Below are 27,670 nucleotides of genomic sequence, written 5' to 3'. Positions count from 1 at the left end.
TTTGCTTTGGTGCTGGTGTGGGAATGTTGACAGACATGGTGATGGCTAAGTGATCAGAGAGGGTGGGGTCGGAGCCAGAGAGGTGATGTAGATTTAGTCCAGTGGAGCAGACAAGGTCCAGAATGTGCCCACGGTTATGGGTGGGAAATTTGAAGTTCCTGTTTATCACAGGTATTTTATGTGTCCTCTTTCTGGCACATTGGACGAGAACAAATTCAAGTATTTTCCTATCCAGCACAGATTTATTGAAACTTTTGCAGCCATTAATACATTAAGATATTATTATTGAAATCACCAATAAAATTACAAATAGTATTGCAAATAGCTCATGTAGCATCTGTAAAAGTTCAATCTTTGAGTGGAACTTGGAGTTGGAGATACAAACAGAAACGCTGGAGGTACTCAGCAAATCATGCAGCATTTGCACAAAAGGGAGAACAATTATATTGAAATAAAATATGTAAAGCAAGTAAATCACTATTTCATGTGGAAGGTCTTATGGGCCCTTGACAGTGTGAAGGGAGAAGTTAAAGCCATTAATTGCTTCTTCTGCGTTTTCAAAGGTAATGACCTTGGAAAGGTGCCTGGGAATTGGTAGAGATAGAAATATGAAGGAAAAGTCAGGAATGTTGAATCACCTATTTACTGTACAATAGTTCTCAATGGGTCAATTTATAAGATGACATATTTGTTATAAATTGTTGTGGAGGAATAGGAGGTTGACTTCAATAATTTTGAAGAATTCCTTGTGTATTTTGTACTATTAACTCGTTTTAAAAAACAATTTTATTACTGTTCTTTATAGGTATCACAAGGCTCTTAGTTATTTACAATTCTTAATAACAAAAACAATATGTAATCTGCTAGAGATTGCTGACAAAACAGATGGGTGGGCGAGTGGTCTGTGAAGATTGCAGTAAATTGGGGACAGGTTAAGTAAGTGGACATAAAGACAACAGCTAAACTATAATGTGGAGAAATAGGAGATTATTCAATTTAGTCGGAGGATTAGAATAGACTTTGAAATGATAAATCTTTGTGTGCAGAGGCATTTGGATAAATTGGTTCACAAAATTCAGCAAGTTGACATCAAGGTACAGCAAATGGGCAGGAAGGTGCTTTTTTATTTTGGACATTTTTGCCAAGTGGTTGTAAGACAAGTAATAAAGTCTTCTATTGAACACTCTGTTGATGAGACCACATGAGGAATACTGTGTGCCATCAGTCTCTATACCTACGGATAAACTTGCTTTGAGGAGGTACCATTTGGCTTTTGTGAAGTTATCCTTGGTGGACAGGCTGTATGACTAGATTATTTTCACAAGTTTAAAATAATCTAATTGATACATTAAAGATTCTGGGAGGAGTTAACAAATACAAAGAGTTTGTTGGTTTCACTCTGGAGAATCTGGAACAAAAAAATTGTCATTCCATACTGAAATGAGTAATTTCTTTGTAGAGGTTGTAAATCTTCGGATTATCTACCTCCACGGTCTGAGATTGATTGAGTTTTGAAATAGGGGTTGTTGAGGTTCAGGGTTAACTACAACCTTAAATTGTAGAGCTGGATGAAGGGGCCACTTGGCCTGCTCCCGCTTCTATTTCTTATGTTGTTATGTTCTTGTTCCAGGCAAGTTGTATGAAACAGGGGGCTGTGACATGTCGCTTGTAAACTTCGAAACTGCTGCAAGGAGGACATCAAACAACTTATGGTAAGTAATTTAAGTGGAGAAAAGAAGCACTGGGGTCTCATTGAATCTTTCCAACTCATTGAATCTCTCCAACTTAGATCACAGATTCTCCTGTTCAGTCAATTTAAAACAAAATCATTGGTGCTGTGTACAGAATTTGATTTTAAGAGATCCTATTTTTGAAACATCTCTGAATGAACTGGATAGAATTGCTGTTCTGTTTTGTCAATGATCTTAAATCAAAACCGGGCAGTTCTGACCTAAGCAGGAAAGGCTGGTTATCTGAATTGTTATATTCTGTACTGAATCTTGAAAGTTGCATTATGTCTAGCTGAAAGGTGGATTGAGGTGCTGCTTCACAATCTTACTTGCTTCGTTGGAACAATATTAATAGTTGATGGAGATATTCGATTAGGATAGTAAATTAAAGTAAATGATTGTTTGAAGCCCACCAATGCAGAATCGGGAAGCTGCACTTTGAAGTGATTAACCAGCGTTTATTTTCTTCTCGAAGTTGGCATTGACAGAGTTTGTGCCACTCGGCCAAACCTGGTCAACACTATCGCACACTTTTCACTTGTTCTTTGCAAGTTTAAATACCCCTTTATCTCGCTTTTCTACTTTTGGTGCTAGATTTTGGACATGAAACATTAATTCTGTTTTGCTCCTCTGATGCTGACTGATCTACTCAGTAACTTCAGCATATCGTTTTTATTTCTGATTTCAATAGACAATAGACAATAGGTGCAGGAGTAGGCCATTCGGCCCTTCGAGCCAGCACCGCCATTCAATGTGATCATGGCTGATCATTCTCAATCAGTACCCCGTTCCTGCTTTCTCCCCATACCCCCTGACTCTGCTATCCTTAAGAGCTCTATCTAGCTCTCTCTTGAATGTATTCAGAGAATTGGCCTCTACTGCCCTCGGAGGCAGAGAATTCCACAGATTCACAACTCTGACTAAAAAAGTTTTTCCTCATCTCTGTTCTAAATGGCCTACCCCTTATTCTTAAACTGTGGCCCCTGGTTCTGGACTCCCCCAACATTGGGAACATGTTTCCTGCCTCTAACATGTCCAACCCCTTAATAATCTTATATGTTTCGATAAGATCCCCTCTCATCCTTCTAAATTCCAGTGTATACAAACCTAGTCGCTCCAGTCTCTCAACATATGAGAGTCCCGCCATTCCGGGAATTAACCTAGTAAACCTATGCTGCACGCCCTCAATAGCAAGAATATCCTTCCTCAAATTTGGAGACCAAAACTGCACACAGTACTCCAGGTGCGGTCTCACTAGGGCCCTGTACAACTGCAGAAGGACCTCTTTGCTCCTATACTCAACTCCTCTTGTTATGAAGGCCAACATTCCATTGGCTTTCTTCACTGCCTGCTGTACCTGCATGCTTCCTTTCAGTGACTGATGCACTAAGATACCCATATCACGTTGTATGCCCCCTTTCCCTAACTTGACACCATTCAAATAATAATCTGCCTTCCTATTCTTACCACCAAAGTGGATTACCTCACACTTATCCACATTAAACTGCATCTGCCATGCATCCGCCCACATTTCCCACATTGGAACTGATTTGCTTATCAGTAACTACAGTTTCCTGTTTCACTTGTTTCAGTGTCATGCCAGAATTAAATTATGTAAATTTCTAGGGGATCCAGCCTGCAATGTTCTGGTCACATAACCAAAATTTGTGGGTTTTATTCATTGAATTGGAAATCCTGTCTTGACATTTCTGCAAAAGTTAGTACTGCTGTATCTCTATTCCAGGGACTCTAGTTTGATCTGATGTCGGGAGCTATTTGTACGGAGATTGTACGTTCACTCCGTGAAATAGTGTTCTCCAAATACTCTAGTTTCCTCCGATATCCCAAAGATGTGTGAGTGGACTCATTGGTGGAGGTTAAAGGCAAAAAGAATCAAATGGGAGGTCATAGTGTGAGAGAAAATAAGTTGGAAAGAGAAAAAGGGAGGGGGATGAAAATAATGGGATTGCTCCTTTGGGAGCTAACATAGATCCAGTGTGCCAAATGGCTTCCTTCTTTGTTGTTCTCAGTATTAGAACATGTGGAGAGGGGGAGGTTATATAACCCTTTGATACCTATCAGTTAGATTATGACTGATCCACACTTCACTTTTTTCTGCCTTGGCTTCATTTCCTTTCAGTCTATTGCCAAACAAAAAAATTACCAATCTCACTCCTGAAGATGTCAATTAACCCAGCAAACTCAATCTTTTGCCACAATGCTAGATTCCTGTGCATTTTGCATGGAGAGAAGAGTTTTCTGATGCAGTTAAAAATGATCCACCTTTAACTTTAACTTTACATACTCTAGCTCTGAGCTTCTTCACCAGGGGAAATACTTTTTTGTATGTATCCTGTTGAATCGGTTTACAGTTGTCATCTTCTCAACTAGGGGATTACATACCAACATTATACAATGTCCTCATCATTTATCATTTTAAACTACATTGGCAACATACTAATGGATCTGCATTGTGCTTCCACAATAGCCAATGTATCTTTCCTGAGGAATGGTGCTTAAAATTATTTGCAGTAGTCCTGATATGTTTGACCAAGATTCTGTGAAATAAAGCTTTCATTTCGTCATTTATGTCCTCCAATTCTATGGAGATAAAAGCTAATATTTTATTTCCGATCTTTGTCTTGCACTTTTTACACTTGGGATTGCTCTCTTCAGCACTGTCAGAAATGAATTGTCAAAGGTTATGTGACAGTATGATGTTAATGAAATCACAGTTAAGCTCTGCTTTATCCTTATCCAATTTTGCACACTTTCCTATAAGGTTTTCTGGATAGTGATTAAGTACATAAACTCCAGATTTTTTTTTTCTGTTGGTATTCCAAGATCGTTCACGTAAATGGAAGTGAACTCAATTCTGCTCTTGGTCATAGAGTCGTACAGCGTAGAAATAGTTCCAACTTGCCCATACCGACAAATTTATTTTGCTGGTAGAATTAATTTATAAAAGGCATTGTAGGCAAGTGATCAACCTGAAAGCTTTTAAATCCTTTTAAAATTGCTTATTATTGTAGTTAATAATTTTCTGTTGAATGGAAGAATCACACAGTTCCTCCAACCACTGTGTTGGTGTAGTTTTGTAACTCGACTAATCTCAACAGTGGGGCAGAACAGATGGGTTGCTTATTTTTCCATCAGATGAGAAATAGTTCAGAGGTAACATGTGCTTGTTAGAAATGAAGATCTGCTGGTTAGAAGTAAAAACTGCTGTGATGGGAACCATGTCTAAATCACTTTGTCACCTGAACCTGATTGTATTTTTCAATTTGTGGAATGTTGCTTGAAGTTGTGTCCAGTGCTATTTGTTTTAAAAGTAGCAATATAGGTCAGGGCAATAGTGATGTTTTTTAATAATGTTATTGTTCAATTGAAGGTTAAGTTATGTTATTTATCGCTGAAAGGATGCTCAGCATTTCAGCTGCAAATTGTTAACGTGACATCCTCTGAAGATTAAAATCTTTTATTTTTTGAAACACGTATGTTATTTATGATGTTGTCCAAGATTAAAAGGGGTTATAAAATGCAAGTCACCTTAGATGCTGAACATTTCAAAATATAATTTGTGATCCTCTTAACCAGTTGCAAAGCACATAGGATTTATGGCTTTCATGAACTAAAGTGCAGTTTTGTTTCCAACTACTCTCTCCCCTTTGCAGGGACACAGATTCCCATCTATCAAGCTCTACCTCAGTTAGATTTTATCCACATGATCTGGTATGTATTCGATATAAAGTTGTGGCTCACATCAAATTGTGTTGGTTTGTTGTATATTTTGGAACTTGTTAGAAATGTATCGACTTGATGCTGAAAAGAAAATTGCAATCTGGTTATCTTGTGATACAAAACTATTTAAAACGAGTTAGATCAATCATGAGATATACGTGTTTATTTGTACATAGCATTTTCTGAATACTTGAGCTAGGATGTGCAATAAACGTTGCTATGTTAGGGGTAGATTTAAATGCTAAGACTAGTCCTAAAGGAATAATCAACCTCAAATCAAATAAGTGTGTGTTAGAGGTCTGGAATACAATTTGTATTTTGATTTTTGATTATCAACAACATAAAGGAGTTAAGAGACTAAATGTTGAAACAATAAACCCTGACTGAAACAAAAATTGTTAAATTACACATTTGGTATTGCTTAATTATAGTTCGTGATTACTGTTAATAAGCAAATTGTATCTCCTGTTTGACATCACTGAATCTAATATAAAGCTATATTTAATTGCCAATTTTCTTTGGAAACATTTACAACACAGTCTAGAAGTTGTCAGTAATATCTTTGTTTTAATAAATAATCGAGCAAAATGTGCAAATATGGAATTTCAATATAATTCAAAATGAAAAATCCATTTGGTTAACATCAACCTTGGATTGGAAATGAGTTCAGAATAAAATGCCTGCTTTGCTGGAACATATTAGTTTGGCACAAAATGGCACTCCCAATAATTAAATGTGCAACATCATGCAATCTGCTGGAGGGAGACAGTGTCTGAACAGCATCCATGGAGGGAAATGGACAGTCAAAGTTTTGGGTTGGGACCCTTCATTGCGATTGAAAGAGAAGAGGGAGGTAGTTTGTATAAAGATGTGCGGAGGCAGTCTGGGCAAGAGTTCTCTTTTTGGGGTGGCACAGTTGCATCGCAGTAGAGTTGCTGCCTTACAGTGCCAGAGACCTGGGTTTGATCCTGACAATGGGTGCTGTCTGAACGGAGCTTCCATGTTCTCCCTGTGACTGTGTGGGTTTCCTCTGGGTGCCACGGATCTTCCCACACTCCAAAGATGTGCAGGTTTGTAAGTTAATTGGTTAATCTGTGTCCGCTACACTGTAAATTTTAAATGGTCCCTAGTGTGCAGGATAGTGCAATTTTATAGGGTGTATTTCTACACAGCTTCTCTAAAGCTGGTAAAGGATAGATGGATTCAGCTGAGGGAGCTGATGGAATTCAGTGGGGAAGGAAAGAGGGGAAATAACGACAGAAGCTGGGAGGTGATAGGTACAGGGAACCTAGTGCTGCAGATGATGGAATCTGATAGGAAAGGAAGGTGAAGCCTGTAACCAACTCAGACAGGTGGACTGGAAGATGGGAACAGTAGGAATAAGGGGTATTTATTCATAAAATGCTGGAGTAACTCAGCAGGTCAGGCAGCATCTCGGGAGAGAAGGAATGGGTGACGTTTCGGGTCGAGACCCTTAATAAGGGGACCTAGTGGTAGGAGTGTGTGAGTGATGAACAAATGGAGGGGGTTGGATGGGGAAAGGAACTGGGTGATGAGGAGATGGGCAGGTGGGGGTGAGCAGAAGGTTGTATGTGAGAGGACCAGCGTAGAAAATGAGAAAGTAAAAAGTGCGCAGGGCACAGTGGGAGATCAAGTTACCTGAAAGTGGAGAATTTGGTGTTCATGCCATCAGGTTGTACAATACACAGGTGGAATACGAGGTGCGTTTGTGTTTGGACTTACCCTGGCAGTAAAGGAGGCTATGGACAGCTTTTGCCCAGCCTGCTGACTCCCCTCTTTATATTTGCTATCTCTCCATTCTCTTTCCAGATGAAGGGTGTCAATCTGAAACGTCTGTCCATTTCCCTCTACAGATGCTACCTGACCCATTTAAATTCCTCCACCAGATTGTTTGTTGCGTCAGATTCCAGCATCTGCAGTCTCTTGTGACTCAATTAAATGTGCAGGCTTACTTCAAATCAAAAATGGAGTGCAAGTTTACATGTTAGCATGATTCAAGCTCTTCTTTAACTTAACCCACTTACAGTTGTCTCTTCCACAGATTCGACTGAACAGGTTGTTGACAATGGATCCAGATCTCCTGGAGCAGCAGGACACTGACCTTAGCCCAGACCTACAGGATCACACACAACCACAGGAGCAGGCCCAGAAAATCAAGCACTACTACCGGTTCTGGCTCCTTCCCAAGATATGGATCGGAGTGAACTTTGACCGCCTGACCCTTTTGGCTTTATTTGATAGGTATGAGATATAACTAAATGTTCACTCAATGCCACATTTGTATGCTTTTTTACAAAGTAAACATTCAGGACATGGAAAACAGCTTTGTTTTTATTTTGCTCCCTTTTTTTAAAGTGATATATAGTTCCATTGTTGCTCTGGTTTATTTGCTCTTCCTTGTGTGAAAGTTTACACAGCGAGTGTCAGCAGTTTATTTATCTATGAAGGTCATCATTGTTCTTCAAAAAACGTTCTCAGCTGGTATCTACACTTGGGCAACTTCTATATTTAATGGAGAATGGAAATCCTGTCTGACTTGAATTTCTATGTCTGAAGGCAAGAGAAACTGACCATTTGAAAGTGCTTTATCTTTTGTTGGCCCAGAATTTCCCGAGTGAGGTTTTGATAACTCTTTCGCTGCCCATGTTCCCTAATTTGCCAACTTTTTAGGATTAGAAGGATGCTCTTGCTGGCCCAGTTAGTCCTAAAATTGAACAACAAGGCTCTGTAGGTTGGCAGGTCCTCCAGTGCCATTTTGAAATCACGTAGTTGCCTGAGAACAAGCCATGCCTCCAATGTTGTCATCTATTAAAGTTGACTGCAGCTAAATTCTATTAACATTGAGAAGCATTCAAGAAATCTTTCTTAAAAAATAAAACAAACCCAAACCATTAAAAATTATTAATATTAAAATAACAGAAGCCACTTTAACATTGAATTGTTTTATCTGGAACTTTTTATGATTGCTAATTATTTAAAATAATACCGTTTTACCTATCTCAAAGTTTATTATAGGTTTGAACCGGGGTTTTTTTATTTGCCATAAATCAAAAAGAAGAGCTCAGTATCAGAGGAAATGATTTGTAAAATATGAATTGCAAATTATTGTTCTTTTGCCGATTTTACATCAAATAAATGAGGTTCTAGATCCAAGGGAATCTCCAAGCAAACTTTTGCTTTTCTTTAGATGAATTGCTGAGTATAGCTGTGGAGCTCAGATGCTGAACTTAAGGTGCTACCAGTGAAATCCAGGCTTTGAGCTCATTCTTCACAAGTTAGGAATCTTACCTGGAACCTACTATACATGATTGCTAACTATTTTTAGTCATGCTACATATCCAGTTTCCAAGTTTAAGAAGAAACCCAAACCAAAACGTCGCCTATCCATTCCCTCCAAAGATGCTAATGGCTTCACTAAGTTACTCCAGTATTTCGTGTTTTGCTCAAGATTCCAGCATCAGAAGTTCCTTGTGTCTCCAAAATGTAATGTCTGTTCAAACCAGGAATTGCTATGCAATGAAAATAAAAAAATAAAGATATGAAATTCACAGAAAATCAATTACAAAGTAGTGTTTGTTATTTGAATAGTTATAATTTTTGTTTATTATTAAATACATTGGTTTTAATCTGATTAATATAAATGGTGGAAAGAAATTTTCAGACCAACAAATTGAGCATTCCGATTGTGTGATTTTAAGTCTGCAATGAAATGTTGGATCTCGCACTCTGCTGTAATTTAAAGCTTTGTTTCTGTTTATAGGATCAACTTGACACCAACCACTGCTAAATAGTTTAATTGCTCGTTGCAGGCATTACTAAATAATTGGGTGTATTATTGCTTTACAAGCTGTAATTTACAGGAGTACCCTTTGAATTAGAATCTTGTCCATTGTCGTGCTAGCTCATGAATTCTCTGATTGAGATATGTTTTTTTCCAGACCTTTAGTATTTGTTGTATAGTGGGTAATTTGAAATTCTTATGAATATGATAGCTGTAATTAGGATATTAAGTAATACATTTTTAACTGACTTTTGTAAGCACAAGTTCAGAGGGGTAAGAAAAAAACATCTGCACTCTGGACCATTGACAGATAGATATGTTAATATTTTTGGGCACCTTTACATTGCAATTTGAATAATTTTGATTCCATTTCAGCATCTTTCAGATTACATACTCCCTGTTTTTCACAGTTGAACCATGCAGTCAGTCTCATCTAGATTCTGCATATTTGATTTCAACAACAGATCAGCTTGACCAGCCTCAAAAAAAAGTAACTTTAACACTAAGCCTTGAAGGTAGATCAATTATTTCAGGCAGAGGATACTGTCAATTGAAAGCTCAGTAGGTGGCACCAGAATGATACATCTTGCCATTCGGCTTCCATTTTAAAAGCATTTTCCAGTTACATGTGCAAACAGGTGGTCTGCTCTTCAGGCATTAGGGAACAATATGGGAAAGAAAAGGCACCCCAGTTAACTTTCCTACTTTCACCCGAATAAGCAAGATAATCTTTCAGAAATGTTGCTTGAACTTTATTTGATGAAATTTCCAATCTGATCATGGGTCAAAGCAGTCTTGAGTCTGTAATTTTTAAATTGATGTTTTACAGCAGAGTAAGAAAGGAAATAAAGATTATAGGCAATAGGTGCAGAGTAGGCCAATCGGCCCTTCGAGCCAGCACCACCATTCAATGTGATCATGGCTGATCATTCTCAATCAGTACCCCGTTCCTGCCTTCTCCCCATACCCCCTGACTCCGCTATCCTTAAGAGCTCTATCTAGCTCTCTCTTGAACGCATTCAGAGAATTGGCCTCCACTGCCTTCTGAGGCAGAGAATTCCACAGATTTATAACTCTGACTGAAAAAGTTTTTCCTCCGTTCTAAATGGCTTACCCCTTATTCTTAAACTGTGGCCCCTGGTTCTGGACTCCCCCAACATTGGGAACATGTTTCCTGCCTCTAACGTGTCCAACCCCTTAATAATCTTATATGTTTCTATGAACTATGCCACGTTCATCATTTAATTTGGCAAATCCAGATTAGTGTTGCTGGTTTGCAGTTTCACAGGAAATTGAATTGAATCCTGGAGTCAAATCTTCAAAAATATGGGTAAAATTTCCTGCATCAGTTGAAACTTGGCTCTATTGAAATAGCAAGAAATCAGTAAGGCAAGAATCAATCTCAAGGTGTTGTGGCACTTGGCTGTATATTTTCCGTTGTATTTACATTAATTAACAATTTACATAATTCGGTGTGAAGCAGATCAGTTCTACTTTCAAACTCTGCTTAATTTAGAGTTACTTTCCATAACATACTGGAATAATAATTCTGATTTGTCCTTAGGAATCGTGAAATCATGGAGAATGTTTTGGCCATTGTTTTGGCAATTCTTGTTGCCTTCCTTGGATCTGTTTTGTTAATTGATGGATTCTTTAAAGACATTTGGGTCTTCCAGTTTTGCCTGGTTATTGCCAGCTGTCAATATTCACTTCTGAAGGTATGTGTTTTATTGTTGAAGAATATTACATGATAAAATACCAACAAATCATGAAACTAATTACAATTTTCATCATTTCATTTTATTAGAGTGTCCAACCTGACTCTTCCTCTCCAAGACATGTAAGTTTAACTAATCTGTTTTTTGACAAGTTTGTTCTCTGTTACTAGCAAGCACTGATTTAGTATGATGTAATTGAACATTGAATAAGTTTATTGGCCAAGTATGTACACATACAAGGAATTTGCCTTGGTGATCCGCTCGCAAGTAACAACACGACATACAGTAAACAATTAAACATAAAACATTAAGAATAAAACATTATAGTTTAAACATGTGAATGAAATAAAATACCACAGCAAAAGGAGGCTACAGACTTTGGTTATTGAGTAGAGCTACTGCTCGCGGGAAAAAAAGCTGTTTTTATGTCTGGCTGTGGCTGCTTTGACAGATTGGTGTCGCCTTCCAGAGGGAAGTGCTTCAAAGAGTTTGTGGCCAGGGTGAGAGGGGTCAGAGATAATCTTACCCACTCGCTTCCTGGCCCTTGCAATGTACAGTTCGTCAATGGGGGGATGTTTCAGCCAAAAACCTTCTTGACTGATCGAACGATTCGCTGCAGCCTCCGAATGTCGTGCTTGTGGCTGAGCCAAACCAGACCATGATGGAGAAGGACAGACTCTATGATGGCAGTATAGAATTGGACCATCATTGCCTGTGGCAGATTGTTTCCTCAGCTGCCGCAGGAAGTACATCCTCTGTTGGGCCTTTTTGATTGGGGAGTCGATGGTGGCCCCCCATTTAAGGTCCCTGGAGATGATCGTTCCAAGGAACTTAAATAACTCCACAGATGTGACTTGAGGAAATCAGATGTGATTTGATTAAGGAAACAATACAGGTAGTTCTGCTATTACACGATAGTCCCTCAGAAACCTCATTCAATAGAAATTTGCATTGTAAAGCCAATTGTGCCAATGGGGATAAGAGGTTAGGGAATAGAGAGTTTCATTCTCATGATAGTAAAGCTATTTTTCCTGCAGCATTTCCAAAAGTAAAGGCATTTTCAATAGCACTAGTAGTATAAGAAAATAACTGCAGATGCTGGTACAAATCGATTTATTCACAAAATGCTGGAGTAACTCAGCAGGTCAGGCAGCATCTCGGGAGAGAAGGAATGGGTGACGTTTCGGGTCGAGACCCTTCTTCAGACTAAGAAGTCTGAATAGCACTAAGTTTTATCTCTGACCCCTCTCACCCTGGCCACAAGCTCTTTGAATAGCACTAAGTTTTATTTGTTTTTTACAAGCTAAAATTACTTAAGGCTGTATGTTAAATTGTTCAATAGTTTTGGTGCACAAGTATCAATAGAAGCAATCGATTGTCAATGACTGCAATTGACAATTGTAATTAAAATGCTGGATGTATTTTTAAGAAATTATGGTGTTTGATTACTGCGGGGAGGTTACATGAAAATAGGTTTTCTTCCCCCAATACTGATTTAAATACAAGGTAGCTTTTTTTTTGCTGCATGTCAATTTCCAAAGTACCTTTCAGATGTTCAATGTGGCATAAAAACTATAAATAATTCACACCCAACAACTAACTCATTCAATCAAAATGCAATATTGGAATAACTCAGTGGGTCAGGCAGTGTCTCTGGAGGGTATGGAAAGATGATGTTTTGGGTCGGACCTCTTCATTTTGATTGTTCCTTGTCATGCTGAACATGGTGGTTTAAATATTATTACTTTATTCATGTCATAAGTGAGCTAATTATTAATTAAATAATTAAATAAGCATATTAATTCTTTTTAATCACAAAATCGTAGGATACTAGATTTAGTTAGCATCAGAAAAAAACTATCAATGTTCTGATTAAAAAATAGAATATGCTCTAGAATATTTTAAATATTTCAGATCAGAACTCTTTATTTTCATCACCATTACATGATTAAGTAATTTAATTCTGTACTTTTAAGACTGTGCAGCATGCAAGAAATCAATGTTTAAGAATATTTTTAACCCTGTGAAAAATGTATTCTCTTAGTTACTCACAAAACAGCCATATTTTAATCACTCCTCCATCACTTTCCCTTCAAAATGTGTTTTTTAATGGCTGGCATTCAAACTACATTCTTCTATGGTCTGCTGTGACCTCATATACAATCTGACTAATGTACCTGAAATCCTTCATCACTGTCAGCTTCCTACCTTCTGGATCAAATTAGGGTGCTCCTTCTGAGCTGTACAGATCTCATAGTTTGTTGTTCACCACTGCATTAGGGAGTAAACCAAACCTCAAACTCGAAGAGAAAATTTTGGCCACTCGCAGCCAAGAGCAACAGACAGAATAGGCAAGAGCACTGGCCTATATGGCAAACTTTCCCAAAGTGCAGCCATTCATGGACTGTGCTCGTGCATTGCAACCTCGTACGGGACTGCCTTGAGCAACTTTTCAACCCATCTCTCTGTTATTGAAGCATCCATTCACTCTCCCTTGGGTAGAAGGGTGGTGTGAGTTTTTCCTTTTTCAGAGATGGCTGCAGAGATTTAACCTGCCATGCAAAATGTTGGCAGCTGCAAAAACCTGCAGTATATCAGTAGTGAAAATCACATTGAAACCATTGATAGATCCAGCATGGTGTTACAAGGAGAACCTAACAATGCTGTGTATGAACCTTGCAATTGAAGATCTCAATCTTTTGGTGCCATACATAAACAGCATTAGGGTGACCCATAACCCTGTTTATTGCTATTCTCCTTTTATCACCTGCTGTTTTAAAATACAATCTTGTTGCAATGCAGTAGAAGCTGAATTCTGTGCTTCTGAGTTCATTTTGTAAATGTTATATCTAATTTTATACCCTTTAATTAATTTGCTAGATTGTGAAGTCAAGTAAATTCAAAGATCGAAATAAACTAATTTGTCATGTGTTATTTGCCTATAATTCAAATGTTATCACTTCAAACATTACTCCTTGATTTGAGCATTTAATCTGATCTGACATTTCAATGCTTTTCCAAAGTACAACATAGTTGTGGAGATAAGGTTTCAGCTGCCATGAGGCATTGAGATGTCATTCCAATAAAAATATCCTATAACATTACTCAAAGAATAATGGTCATTGTTCCAAGGTTCTAACCACCGGTTGGCGCCATCAATAGCTGCCTCGCCAACAGTCTGTCTGTCCTTTCCTTCTTTGTGTTTAAATAGTACGTGTTAAATGTATGTTTTTAGTGTTCTTTAGCTTGTTTTATGTGGAGGGTGGGGGGGTGTTGCGGGAAACTTTTTCTAATCTCTTACCTCGACGGAGATACGATTTCTTTCCGTATCATATCTCCGTCCGCACTGCGGCCTAACATCGAGCAGTTGGCGGCCTTTGCTGGAGAGGTCCACCGCAGTAGCCTGCAGGACTTTAATATCGCAGAGCCCGCGATCCCTTTGCCAGGGATCGACCTCGGAGCTCCAACCGTGGGTGTTTGCGGACTTTAACATCATGGAGCCCGCAGTCTCTGGTCAGAGACCAACATCGGGAACTCCAAGCCGTGGGAGTTTCGACCGCCAGCTGCGGAAGCTTCGTTCGCCCGACGGATGGTTCGATTGCCCCGACCGCGTGAGAAATAAAGAGGAAGAGGATTGGAATTTTTATGCCTTCCATCAGTGAGGAATGTGGGGAATCCGCTGTGGTGGATGTTTGTTAACTTTTATATATTTGTGTGTCTTGTTGCTTTTTTCTTTTTTTTTTGTATGGCTATATGATAATTCATATATCACTGTACCTTAATTGGTACATGTGACAATAAAAAACCTTTGAAACCTTTAACCTACATTGTTCACTCAAACCATACTGCTGATTAAAATGTAGTTATCTGTTGCATGGCTATTTGTGGCAAATTGACTTCTACTTTTCTGAAATTAAACCAATTATAACAAGTGACATAATTATAAGTTATCTTTATGTATTGTGAGAATGTGAAAGATATGGAAATGCCTGTTTTTGTTTCTCTTTATAAATTATTCCACACATAGAAAGCAAAGGTACAAGGTTTATATGTATATATGGGAAAAGTTGAGAACATTCTAGTTATTCCTACATTTATACCCACATTAAGTACATGAACACAAATATAAATGAAGGTAAACTTTTTTGGAATACATTTTAATTGAGAAACTGAGAAATGCAATTGCACACCACACTGGAGGTATTCCTTATGTTCCGGGTCCATTTAAAACTCATGCAATAGTACAATGTCTTAAGGGTTCAAGTTCAAACTTCTATACAGGTATTCTGTTTCTGTATTTAAACATTAGTTCTGAAAACCATTTAAATATTCTGTCCAGTCATTGAGTTATTTTAGTGGTAGCTGGTTCCATCTTTCAACTGTAAATGTTGAAATCCTTGGCAATGGGCTTTGATCTGCATGAATGCTTAAATTTTGTCAATGTTTCCAGCAAGTCATCTGACAGAAAAGATGAAACCTTTAAGCAATGTTGGTCACCACAATGTTGATCTCTCGGTCCCCACAAACAACTGCACGGAAAGTTGTTTTATCATTTTGTACCAAACTGGGAATCATGCGGAGGAAAGTCTTAGGATTTCTAATGTGGGACTGAAAATGTAATTGGAAGGTACTGTTGAGGTTGGAACGGGTTAAACAGTTTTGCTTTGCATCTAAACCAGATACACCAAATGCTTGGGTATATAAATTGCAATTCGCTCTATTACACATGACTTAAGATATCTTCCCCAATCTTGTGCTGACTGTTGTCTGCAGTCTTGTGGGGATCCCTCCTAGGTCTTGTCTGAAAGATTTGATAAAGTGGTGTGCGATCTCCTAATGTGCTCTGGGCAAATTATTGTGTCTTTAAGCAGTATCTCCTGGTCTAAGGCGATGAATTCATCCTTTGCTTGGAGCATGACTCACATCTGATCATTGTCATTGAGTTATATGGTACAGAAGTGCTTAAAAACACAAGCCGCTAGAGGTACTTGGTGGGCTAGGTAGCATCTGTGAAGGGAATGGAAGGTCAAAGTGCAGGTCTTGACCAGAAGGGCAACCATGTTTTTTTTCCTTCCACAGATGCTGTTTGGTCTGCCTAGTTCCTCCAGCAGTTTTTAAAAAAAATAGAAATGATCCCTTCGGCTCATCACATCCAATTTGCCATTTTTGCACATCTACACCAATCCCATTTGGACTGTATCCCATGTTTTGCCTATTTAGGTGTCCTAACTAAATCCTTGTTAAATAGTAATTGTATCTGATTCCCTCATCTCATGCAGCACGTTCCAGGATTAAACAACATGCCCTCATATTATGAGTGAAATGTGCAAGTTTCATGTGATTCAAAACTTGATTGGTTGATTGAAATTTTGACCAACAGAGGGAAACATGATGGGCAGGGGTCATCAAGCTTAAAGAACAAGCCCTCCGTTTCTTCCTCGACCGCAGAATCAGCCAATTTCCGTCTACTAATACTCTCCTCTGCCAAGCAGAACTGGTCCTTACCCTCAACAACTTCTCCTTCGACTTCTCCCACTTCCTCCAAATCTAAGGCGTAGCTATGGGCACTTGCATGGGCCCCAGCTATGCCTGCCTCTTTGTAGGGTACGTCGAACAATCACTGTTCCAGGCATAAACTGGCTCGATCCCCGAACTCTACCTCCGCTACATTGACAACTGCATTGGTGCTGCCTCCTGCACCCATGCAGAACTAGCTCAGGGGGACAGGCAGCATCTCTCCTGTCCCGCTGAGTTGCTCCAGCATTTTGTGTCTACCTTCGATTTAAACCAGCATCTGCAGTTCTTTCCGACCCATGCAGAACTCACTGACTTTATCAACCTCACGACTAATTTCCATCCTGTACTCAAATTCACTTGGACCATCTCCAACATTTCCCTACCGTTTCTGGATCTCACCATCTCCATCACAGGAGACACACTATTGACCGACATCTACTACAAACCTACTGACTCCCATAGTTATCTAGAGTCCAGACTACACTTCCCACCCAGCTTCCTGTAAAGACTATCCCCTACTCCCAATTCCTCCGTCTACGCCGCATCTGTGCCCTGGATGAAGATTTCCAAACTAGATCATCGGAGATGTCCTCATTCTTCAGGAAATGGGGGTTCCCCTCTTCCATTATAGATGATGCTCTCACTAGGGTCTCCTCGCTATCCCGCAACTCCGCTCTTGCTTCCCCTGCCCACATTCGCAACAAGGGCAGAGACCTCCTTGTCCTCGCCTTCCACCCCATCAGCCGTCGCATACAGCAGATAATCCTCCAACATTTTCACCACCTCCAACGGGACCCCACTACTGGCCACATCTTTCCATCTCCACCCGTTTCTGCTTTCCGCCGAGATCGTTCCCTCCGCAACTCCCTAATCAACTTGTCCCTTCCCACCCAAAACAACGCCTCCCCGGGAACTACTTTCCCCTGCAACCGCAGGAGATGCAACACCTGTCCCTTTACCTCCCCCCTCGACTCCATCCAAGGAACCCAACAATCTTTTCAGATGAGGCAGAGGTTCACTTGCACCTCCTCCAATCACATCTACTATATCCGCTGTTCTAGATGTCAACTTCTGTACATCGGCGAGACCAAGCGCAGGCTCGGCGATCATTTCGCTGAACACCTCCGCTCAGTCCGCCTTAACCTACCTGATCTCCCGGTTACTCAGCACTTTAACTCCCCCTCCCATTCCCAATCTGACCTTTTTGTCCTGGGCCTCCTCCATTGTCAGTGAGGTCCAGCGCAAATTGGAGAAGCAGCACCTCATATTTCACTTGGGTAGCTTACACCCCAGCGGTATGAACATTGACTTCTCTAACTTTAAATAGCCCTTGCTTTCCCTCTCTCTCTTCATCCCCTCCCCCTTCCCAGTTCTCCCACCAGTCTTACTGTCTCCGACTACATTCTATCTCTGTCCTAACATTAGTCTTAAGAAGGTTCTCGACCCGAAACGTCACCCATTCCTTCTCTCCGTAGCTGCTGCCTGCCCCGCTGAGTTACTCCAGCATTTTGTGTCGCCCTTTAAAGAACAAGGTAGTGGGGACATGTTTTTTGAAGAGGATCACCAACTTTGTGGATTTTGAAGTAGTCTGGCAGCTGCCCCTGTCACATAGGGAACCAACTTGTCGAAACCAACCACCTATTTTATTGCATACAGGCTCATCTGACCAACCCCCCAATTTTACCTAGTATTTCATTTGAGCACACCAGTGCCTCAGTCTAAGTCTGAAAATTTCCGCATCATCCATGCCCGCTAACTGGCATGGTTGCTAGCTGGGATTGAACACTGTCTGTTATTCCCATCAGTCTATCCCCAAAACAACAGCAGCAACAGAAATATTGTCACCAGACCAGAGGTCTCAAAGAATCACAGAACACAGATGCCATACATGACAGTCTCGAAGTTGATGTATCAATTTAATTTTATCATATAATTTAACGATAAATCATAATATTTTCATTATTCACAGTGACACTTTGTAACAAGGGTCCATCTTTGGCAGTGTTATTATTGCAAATTATTGAGGAACTTGTGTATATATTTATGCACCTCTCTCGCTATAGCTCTTGAGTTTCCCTTTTGTTTTCCAAGCATTCAAAAACCCAGAATTTGGAAACATTTCTTAAACAAATATATACCATGCTGATTACATTGCCCTTGCAACATACAAATGATTCATGCATTTAGAACACTGAGCACCTACAGCCATCTGTTTGGATTCTGCTCATGTCTGCAAGCCCTCGTGCACCCCATGGTAAAAATAGAAGAAAGCTGGAAGTACCCTGCAGGTTAAGCAGCATCTGAGAGAGAAGCAAAACAAAACCGAAGCAAGATCTTTCATCTGTAACATGAACTCTTTTTGTCGAACTAAGTATTACCGGTACATTGAGATTTTAGTTCAAATTTCCAGAATCTACAGTATTTTGCTTTTGTGCATTTTCTTGTGTTGGGTACAGTGTGATTACAACCAGATGACGTGGTTAAAGTCTTATTGGCTTTGCATTCTGTGAGTTATGTTTTAGAACAGTACTACAGAATAACCTTTGTCTTTAGTTAAATGACATTCAATCTTTTGCTTTCTTGTAGGGCCACAATCGGATTATCGCCTACAGCAGGCCTGTCTATTTCTGCATCTGCTGTTGCTTGATCTGGCTGTTGGATTATGGAAATAAACATACATCAGCAACAAGATTTAAGTTGTATGGAGTAGCTTTTACCAGCCCTTTCCTTTTGGCATCTGCCAGGGATCTTGTCATGGGTAAGGAGTGGTGTGTCAAAAGATTATTAGGATTTAATCTATTAAAATTATTTTTAAAGGTTTATTAAGCGAAGGCAAGCTATTGAAGATCCAATGAATTGATCTACAAACTGGTCCTTTCAACTCAATCAAAAATATATATTTTGTTTTTATTTTGTGAATTAATCCGATTGGCAACATGTTCACCAGAATGAAATGGTGTTGATTGAGTGCACACTTTTTATAACGTTTATTTTTAGAAATTAAGGATTTCTGGCTAACAAAAATAACTTGCATAAAAAACGCTCCTCTTTAAAACGTGGAATTGTATTGTTCCCAAAGGGGACATTATAAAACTAGCTATTGATCTATGAAAGCTTGCTTGTAAGCATCTGTATGCCTCACACACTTTAGATGAAAAAGATTATAATATACTTTGTTACAGTGAGTGAATAGCTCCATGTCAAGTTTTGAAGCAATCACATTTATTTAGTACTAGACCAAGTGAACCCGTTGGGCCCATGCCTCGTAGAGGGGGAATAGAGAATGGGAGAGGGTGTCACTGAGTCTCTCCTGTATTGGTGTAGCACCCTCAAGCCCCCCACTCAATCCCCCTTATCCCTCCCTCCTCCCCCCACTGACTCACTCCATCTCTCCTGCCCCCACTCCCCCAGCCCTGCCTCCACCACCATTCCCCCATCCACACCCCTATTCCCCCTCCCCCTTCCCTCACCACCACCTCCCTCCCCACCTCCACTCTCCCCTCCTCCCCACGCCCACTCTCCCCCACCCCCCCTTCCCCCACTCTCTCCTCCCCCACTCTCTCCACCCTCACTCTCCCCTCCTCCTCCACCCCACTCTCTCCTGCCCCCCCTGTCTCCCTTCCCCCCAACCCCCACTCTTCCCTCCACCCCCACTGCCCCTTTCCCCCCACCCCCCTTGCCCCCCTCCCTCCCCCTCCTCCCCCCACTAGCTTCCCCCCCACCCCCACACTCTCTTCCTCACACCCCTACCTCCACCCTCCACCCACTAGGCCACCACGCCCACTCCATTCCATGGAGCCGTTGGCTGCGAAAGGCACTTACCAGTGCCTGTGCGTTCAACGCTGCCTGCCGACGTGTGAGTCTCCGCCGGGGCTGGGGGAGAGGGGAGAGGGAACGACTGAGCGCGGGCAGGCAGCGGTGCTGCCGGTGGCCTTTTTGTTTTGGCGAGTGAGGAGCAAATGAAGTCGAACGTGGCCCATTGTGACGTCATACGCTGAAGAGTTTCAGGAAATGGGTTAGAAAGTGAATTTTTAAACTTTAAAATGTCTGTAGCTTTAAAAATGTAGCTTCATTTTGAATGAGAGTTGTTTGACATTATGCCCAGGTTAATGGTGAGTAAGGTGGTGCAAAAATTGTGGCGCTATGGTGTACCGCTTTGGCTGTGCGAAGCACCAAAGTTATGGTGCACACAAACACACGGACAAAAAGTTTTAGTAATATACTAGACCAAGTTGGGCCCATTCCTCAATGATTGAATAATTTTGCTAATAATTTATTTGGCAGAAAAGGTTGGATTTTTAATTAAGCCTGTGTAGAAATGCCTATTTCCACATGTCATAAACTGTTTTAATATTGACACATATTGCAGAAAGCACTCCATCAATTAATAGATGGCATACATAGAATGGCCTCATACATGATATATCAATAAAAATGTTCCAGTTTAATCTTATTACTTTTATTATGGCATTTCAGCGGGTTTGTGTTCCGAGAGCATTGTCCATACCACAATTTTCCATAATGCAAACAAACTTTGCCCATGAATCCCATATTATAAGTGAATGTATTCCTCTGGGGTTTTTCTATCATGTTAAAACATTGTATTTGCATTGTCAGCATGACCACCACAGTTCTTTAAAAACTGAGGCTGACATTAGACTTGGGAATGGATGAGACTCCTGGATGAGGAAAGGGCTTAGTAAGTGGGTATATCTTATAAAGGATGGGATTGGAGGACTAGAGTTCATGGGTGAAAGGTGCTGTGCACGGAGTTTGAGGGGTGGGGGACTGGGGTTAGTGGGTTAAAATGCCTTGACTTAGTAGAAGTGGAGTAAAGACTGAGAGATTAGATGACGGAGCCAATGTAAAAACTGGCTGTGTCAGCACTTCACAAAATTGTCAGCAAAATGGTCTCTCAGATAAAATGTTGGGGCAACGCTGCACGATGCTATGTCGTGTCTTTTATTTTAATGTAAAATTCTTTGTAATGTGTTTCACGAGCTATTTATGTAGAATACACTGGAGCACAATGCTACTAGCATATGTAGAAGACGAGACAGGGAGACTGGTGATACTCACTAGGAACGGACAGTTAATGTAAAATGGCCCCTAACTGAGGAGGTAATATCCGAGTAAAATTTAAAGTAATGGATGAAATTCAAATATTCATCATAAATGCAGAAAATAGACTTGCATTACCAACTCAGTTCTTTGACTTTTTTTGTCAGTATAGAATTGAATAGTAAGTGTTTGAAATGGATCATTTGTTTAGGTACAGCTTAATTCCCTATACTAATAAGAAACCTGCTGGTTTACAGGAACAATATAGACTGAGGTTGCCGCTTTGTAGCCACGTTTCTTAGTCACCATTACAGGAATAGGAAATGTAAGTACTTTAGACAAAAGCTGTAGTGAGTAAATCCAGTATTGTAACATTCCTTAATAGCTATTGTTCAGGATTTTTTTTAAATGTAAACCTTGGAGGTTTATTGACATTATTAAATAGATTTTCTGTCGTGCTGAACTAAACCCTGTTAATATGGTGCAAAATGTTGGTCTTTCAATGTCTTCTCATATTATGAGATTTGATTTGTTGCTCCTGAGTTAAACTAAACTGAAATTGATTTTTTTTCCAAGGCAGGTTAAAAGTCAGCAATTGTCATTTGAAAGGGTCAATTCATTGTAAACATGGTTAAAGGTATTTACCATAACCGAGTTGCAATTATATGCCATTCAGCAATTCACCCTTAGGCGTTCTGTTTCCTAGATCACAATGACTATGAAGAAAGAAAAACGGAGTTAGGAATTTAGGGAAAAGTGTTGAAATTGCTGGTGGTACCAAATTAATGTGTTGGGGGATATGGAGGGGGAAGGTGTAGTTATGTAACCATGAATCTTGGCAATACTGCAGAAGGACTAATAAAACTACCAGTAGGAGAGGAAAAAAAAAATCAAACCTGCACGAGCTCAATGGGTCAGGCAGCATATGTGGAGGGAAATGGATATATGGTTGGGACCTTTCTTCCTGGTATGTCGGAATGGGTTGCGGAAGTAGTTCAATAAATAAAATATGAGCGAAAAGGAGGGGAAAAAGTGCACGTTGGAGGGTCATTTTTTTAAGATGGGAAGATTTGGAGAGAGACCTCCCACTGCTGTTTCTAGTAGTGGGAGAATCTAAGACCAGAGGGCACAGCTTTAGAATAAAAGGTAAACATTTAGAATGGGGATAAGGAGGAATTTCCTTAGTCAGAGGGTGGTGAATCTGTGGAATTTATTGCCACAGATGACCGTGGAGGGCAAATCATTGAGTATTTTTAAAGCTGTGATTGATAGGTCCTTGAGTAGTAAGACCAACAAAGGTTATGGGGAGAAGACCTGATCTTACAATGTTGATAGTAAAAAGTAGAGTCATAATATCGTTAAAAGGCATAAATTCTTTGATTTTCTATCGATAAACATTAAGGATAAAAGTAAGGAAATAACGTTCCCGTCCAAATTATTACGGTGCTGTTGGGATGACAGAGTGCCAGGTGCTCGGAAATGGGAAAGATGACAGTACTGCATAGAATCATCTCTCGCAGGGTATTCGGTTTGAACGATTAAATTATGAAGAAAGACTTGAATTTTACCTTTTTTTTTAACTGAAGAGAAGCTAAGGATGACTCTTTTTTAAATAAGTTTCAGTTTTATAAAGGATTGAAACCTGTTTGTGAGCACAGTGAGAAGAAATCTGGTGTGTGCAAGATGATTACAAAGTGATATAAATATAGGACTAGAAAATAATTGTTTTGTATAGTGACTGATTGAACAATGGCTTCTCGTCAACAAATATTATTGGATTTAAGATTAATTTATTCTATCAAAGGAATTAAATGGTTGTTTAAAAAGCATATATTAAAAGCAATATTGAAAGGAAGAGTTGGGATGAGTAGCCCATGGAGAAGAATAGTAGCAGAGATTCAAGAAGTGAAATGAAATAGATCCAGTCAGTAATAGTTCCAGTAAAATGTGACTCCTTTATGATCAAAACGACTTCATCTGGGTAGTGTTTCGATTATTAGTGACACTCTTGGTATCTGATGCCATTGTGCTAAAGATGAATCTATGTATGCTATTTGGACCAAAGCCCCAAATGTTTACCGACACAGGTTAACTTCACTGCAAGAACTGAAATGATTTGTTTTCCTCCTGGTTACTTTGCGGGTATGTGGAATGCCAAGCACTGTCCATTGTTGTCTAATATCTATAATCAATTTCAGTTATGTGTTACTGACACATACTTTTCTCTGTGTTACTGACTCATGCTTTTCTCCTTTATAGCTTTTACTCTCTGTTTCCCAGTGATATTCTTCATTGGGTTGCTTCCGCAAGTAAATACATTTGTGATGTATCTTTGTGAACAATTCGATATTCATGTCTTTGGTGGAAATGGTAAGTATTCTGATATTTGCAGTGTTCTTTTGTTAGGTCAGATATCTGATGTGAAGATAAACCCTTGTGTATGGGGCACCTTCTAAACAAACTTGAGCAACTCCATATGTAGTTTTCATTGGTCTGATGTTTTCAAAAATTGCCTTTAAATTGACACAATCCATTGCAATTATTTGGAAATCTATATAGGTGTCAGCTCTACCTCTTCAGTCCCCTGTCCCCATGTAGTCATGCTGGAGCACTTATCCCATGGCTATAAAACATATTTCCATCAATCACCTATTCTTAACTATAGAGAGGTTTTTTTTCTTCAATCCCGAATTTCTTCATTTTATTTTATATGTCCGTCTACTGTGTCCTATTTCATGATTTTAATTGCTCTATTAACATAAATACCGATGGTCCTCCAGTTTAACAAAAGCACCTAATTTAAGTATTTTTGGAAGAACTCCCTTCTTTGAGTAATGCATTGGGATTTTTTACAATCATCTGACCAGGAAAAACTTATTTTGGTTAATATTGGGTGCTTTTTTGCAGCTTTTGCATTTCTGTACTGAAGTATTACCCTAGATTTTGGTTCCTTGGGCTTAATTTGAACAGTGAATGAGATTAAGGTGAAAGGAAATGGCACCAATTTTGTAGTGGGAGGAAGGTAGTAATTGAGCATAGGTATTCTGTATGGCTGTTCCCTTCACTTGAGAAACATGGTTAAGCAGAACTTTGAATATATTGCTTTTGATCTTAAATATATTGAGTTTAAGTGAAAGTTCGTATGAGTTTGAAACAAAGTAGCCAGTGTAACTTTTAGATCTTTTCTTACAGGGAAGTATTCAATTCTCTGTTTACATTTTTCAGCTACCACAAATCTCCTTGCGTCACTCTTCAGTATCATTCGTAGTATCTTGGCTGTAGCTTTGTTATATGGGCTGTGTTATGGTGCCCTAAGGGTAGGTATTCTTTTATTCATTTTGTTTTTGAAGGTATTTCAATCTGATGGAGGTAATTAGAGGTAGCACTTCAACTTCAGGATAATCCTGTGACATGTGTTTAAACCAGCGCTGAACAAGGTTCTCGACGTTGCCAAATTAAGAAGATTTTAGTGATGCATTGATTTGAAAGACTGAGGCATTACGACTCCTTTTCAATACGATCTTTCAAGTCGCCAGACAAAACAGACTTTAATCAATTTGGATTAGATTTATCCAAGTTGCAGAGGTAAAATAACACTATTGATTCCACACAGACCTACAGACCACACAGAGTCTGGAGCATTCTTATCATTCCTCCCATCCAAAGAATTCCATGAGAATTGGAAGGGAAAATACTCTTATTTTAACAAGATGCTACATGCAAAACCATTCACAAGGTGTGCTTACAACGAGCATGCCCTGTTGATTTTACTTTGTTTATGAACCAGTGAGAATAATCTTTATGCAGGCCTTATGTTGACAAAGTGCTGTCATCAAATTGAGGATATACTGTGGGACTACGAAATTGCAATATGGGATGGACCTAGCAGCTCAAATCTGGCATCCACAAGATCATGAATCTGGTGGTGTGGGACTTCGGGCTTCTGTCCCACCTGTCTGATTGTAATAGTGATAAGTGGGAATCCTTAATAGGTGCTCCCTTCTTGAGGCAGTGGCTCATGTAGATGCTTATGATGGAGGGGAAGGACAGTGCAGGTAATCGTCAGGGCTGAATCCACCACTCTCTGTACCCTCTTGTGATTCTGTGCATCGGCTCTGGAAAAAATTGGGTTGTAAGGAGATAACTGGATAATTTTAATAGAGCTAGAAGAAAAATTTCAGTTGTAAGAGAAAGATAGTTCAGAGAGGTTTTTCAAACCACAGAAGTAGGGCGAAGGATTTAGACTAGTGAAAAACAAACTTTGTATTGATCTCAACATGTTCATCAAGAAAATAAACCAGATTCCTAAATGTGCTAGTTTCAAAGATTCTGTGACATTTTGTTGTATCTGTTCTATTTTTTTGAAGAAATAAAGGTCTGATGATTTTGCCTAACTAGGATGGTGTTAAATTTACATTGAATCTTAAGGCCTTGATGCCTTCCATAATGTAGCAAATCATGCCACTGAGGCTTGACCATTTTTGATGCACCATGCTTTGTGTTTAATTAAATCGCATGATGTTCTTAAACCTCGTTCGCGGTTACAAACAATCGGCAATTAACTATCGCATTCGGGATTTGAAATATTTTTTTACTGTTACCTTCCAGGATTCTTGGGATGCACAACACATTCCAGTTCTTTTCTCTGTCTTTTGTGGCCTGTTGGTTGCTGTCTCCTATCATCTAAGCAGACAAAGCAGCGACCCCTGTGTATTAATGTAAGTGAATTAAGCGTTTACTTTAAGTTCAAATAATGTCAGTAGAAAACTAAAGGAAAACAAATACACAGCAGTCTGTGTATTTGACGACAGCATCTGTGGAAAGAGCTATTCTTTCAGATTTTAGACCCTTACAGCATTTGCAGGGTTTTTTTTGATATACAGCAGCTTGGATAAATTTGGTTGATCTTTCTTTGTGTTTAGAAGATGAAGGGTTGATCTAACCAAGTTCATTTAAAGTCATATGAAAAGTTTCTCATTATGTACCTTGCCCGTATACCTCAATCAAGTTACTCTTTAGCCTTCTCCACTCCCAAGAAAAACAAACTAGCCCATCTAAACTTTCCTCATCTCTGAGATGTTTCATCTTTGGGCAACATCTTGATGATTATGCACTCTCTTCATGGCAATCATATTGCAGTTGTAATCACAGTTCTCCAGCTATGGCTCAACTGATGTTTTATATTCTTGTCCCAAATCTACACATTTCTCATGCTCTTTTCTTGTCTGTTGAAGGAAGGTGTCCCCATCTGACTCCTTAAACACTTATCTGGCTATGCTGTTAGTGTCAGGGATCCTTGTGCATATACACCAACCTGTCTCTATTCATCAGTGCCATAGATTCTCTTATGTGATCTTGTTAAAGGTGATGTGAGATTCAGGAGAGGAGGTACAGAGTGACCATCTCCTCTGGGAACTAGTTTAATGGTGGAATCACCTGAGGGCTTTCAAACCATCTTCATTCATAGTACATATCTGCAGACAAGGAGGGAAGCAAAAACTACTGCTGTGGTTAAACATTCTGCTGGCATTTACTTGTACGAGGCACAGGAGGATGATCGGTGCCTATGCAATTATCTTTGGAGGGAAGAATATTACACGTTGTTTCAAAAAGCAATGTTATTGAATTACAGAAGTAGTAGTTTAGACTAGTTTTTTTATACTTTTTAAGTTAGTTCAAAGTTACAGTCATATTGTATTTTCCAGCAAGAACATTACACTTAGTTGCATGGGAATGTGGTCACTTTTTAAAAAATAATGGTTTTGGGGTGCATCATTGAAATACTCCCAGTATTCAGAAAGGAAGTTAAGTAAATATGAGAGTTGAGCACAGCCATAAGGTCAACAACATGGTGGAGGGAGATGGATTATATGCAGGCAGGGGAGATTAGTTTAATTTGGCATCATGTTCGGCAGGAGCATTGTTGGCCGAAGGTCCTGTTCTGTGTTTTACTGTTCTATGTTCTCTAATGTCAAAGATGTTCGCTCTGAAAAGTGCTTAAAATGAAAGTTCGCCACATGGAGAGTAGTAAACATATTTTACAAGAGTTCTGTTAAATTCCACTGCTCTGGAGGAAACTGCTGAGAAATATTGGAGAGGTT

General features: G+C 39.5%; 1 protein-coding gene across 4 annotated transcripts in view; it reads left to right on the top strand.

Annotated features, from left to right (window-relative positions):
• pcnx1 (pecanex 1) overlaps positions 1-27,670 on the top strand; it is a 224,476-nt gene that overhangs the window by 140,144 nt on the left and 56,662 nt on the right. For 3 of the 4 annotated variants that reach the window (XM_078406252.1, XM_078406253.1, XM_078406249.1), the window contains 9 exons: positions 1,631-1,712; positions 5,405-5,462; positions 7,519-7,733; positions 10,838-10,991; positions 11,081-11,113; positions 19,095-19,266; positions 23,829-23,939; positions 24,795-24,886; positions 26,178-26,287. In XM_078406252.1, coding sequence (XP_078262378.1) covers positions 1,631-1,712; positions 5,405-5,462; positions 7,519-7,733; positions 10,838-10,991; positions 11,081-11,113; positions 19,095-19,266; positions 23,829-23,939; positions 24,795-24,886; positions 26,178-26,287 — 1,027 coding nt within the window. The remainder of the gene's footprint in view (positions 1-1,630; positions 1,713-5,404; positions 5,463-7,518; positions 7,734-10,837; positions 10,992-11,080; positions 11,114-19,094; positions 19,267-23,828; positions 23,940-24,794; positions 24,887-26,177; positions 26,288-27,670) is intronic. The other variant, XM_078406250.1, reaches the window with a different exon arrangement.

This window comes from Rhinoraja longicauda, chromosome 10, assembly GCF_053455715.1.
Source record: "Rhinoraja longicauda isolate Sanriku21f chromosome 10, sRhiLon1.1, whole genome shotgun sequence".
Lineage (NCBI taxonomy): Eukaryota > Metazoa > Chordata > Chondrichthyes > Rajiformes > Arhynchobatidae > Rhinoraja > Rhinoraja longicauda.
Note: the sequence above shows the minus strand (reverse complement) of the source record. Positions and strands in the feature narration are given on the sequence as shown.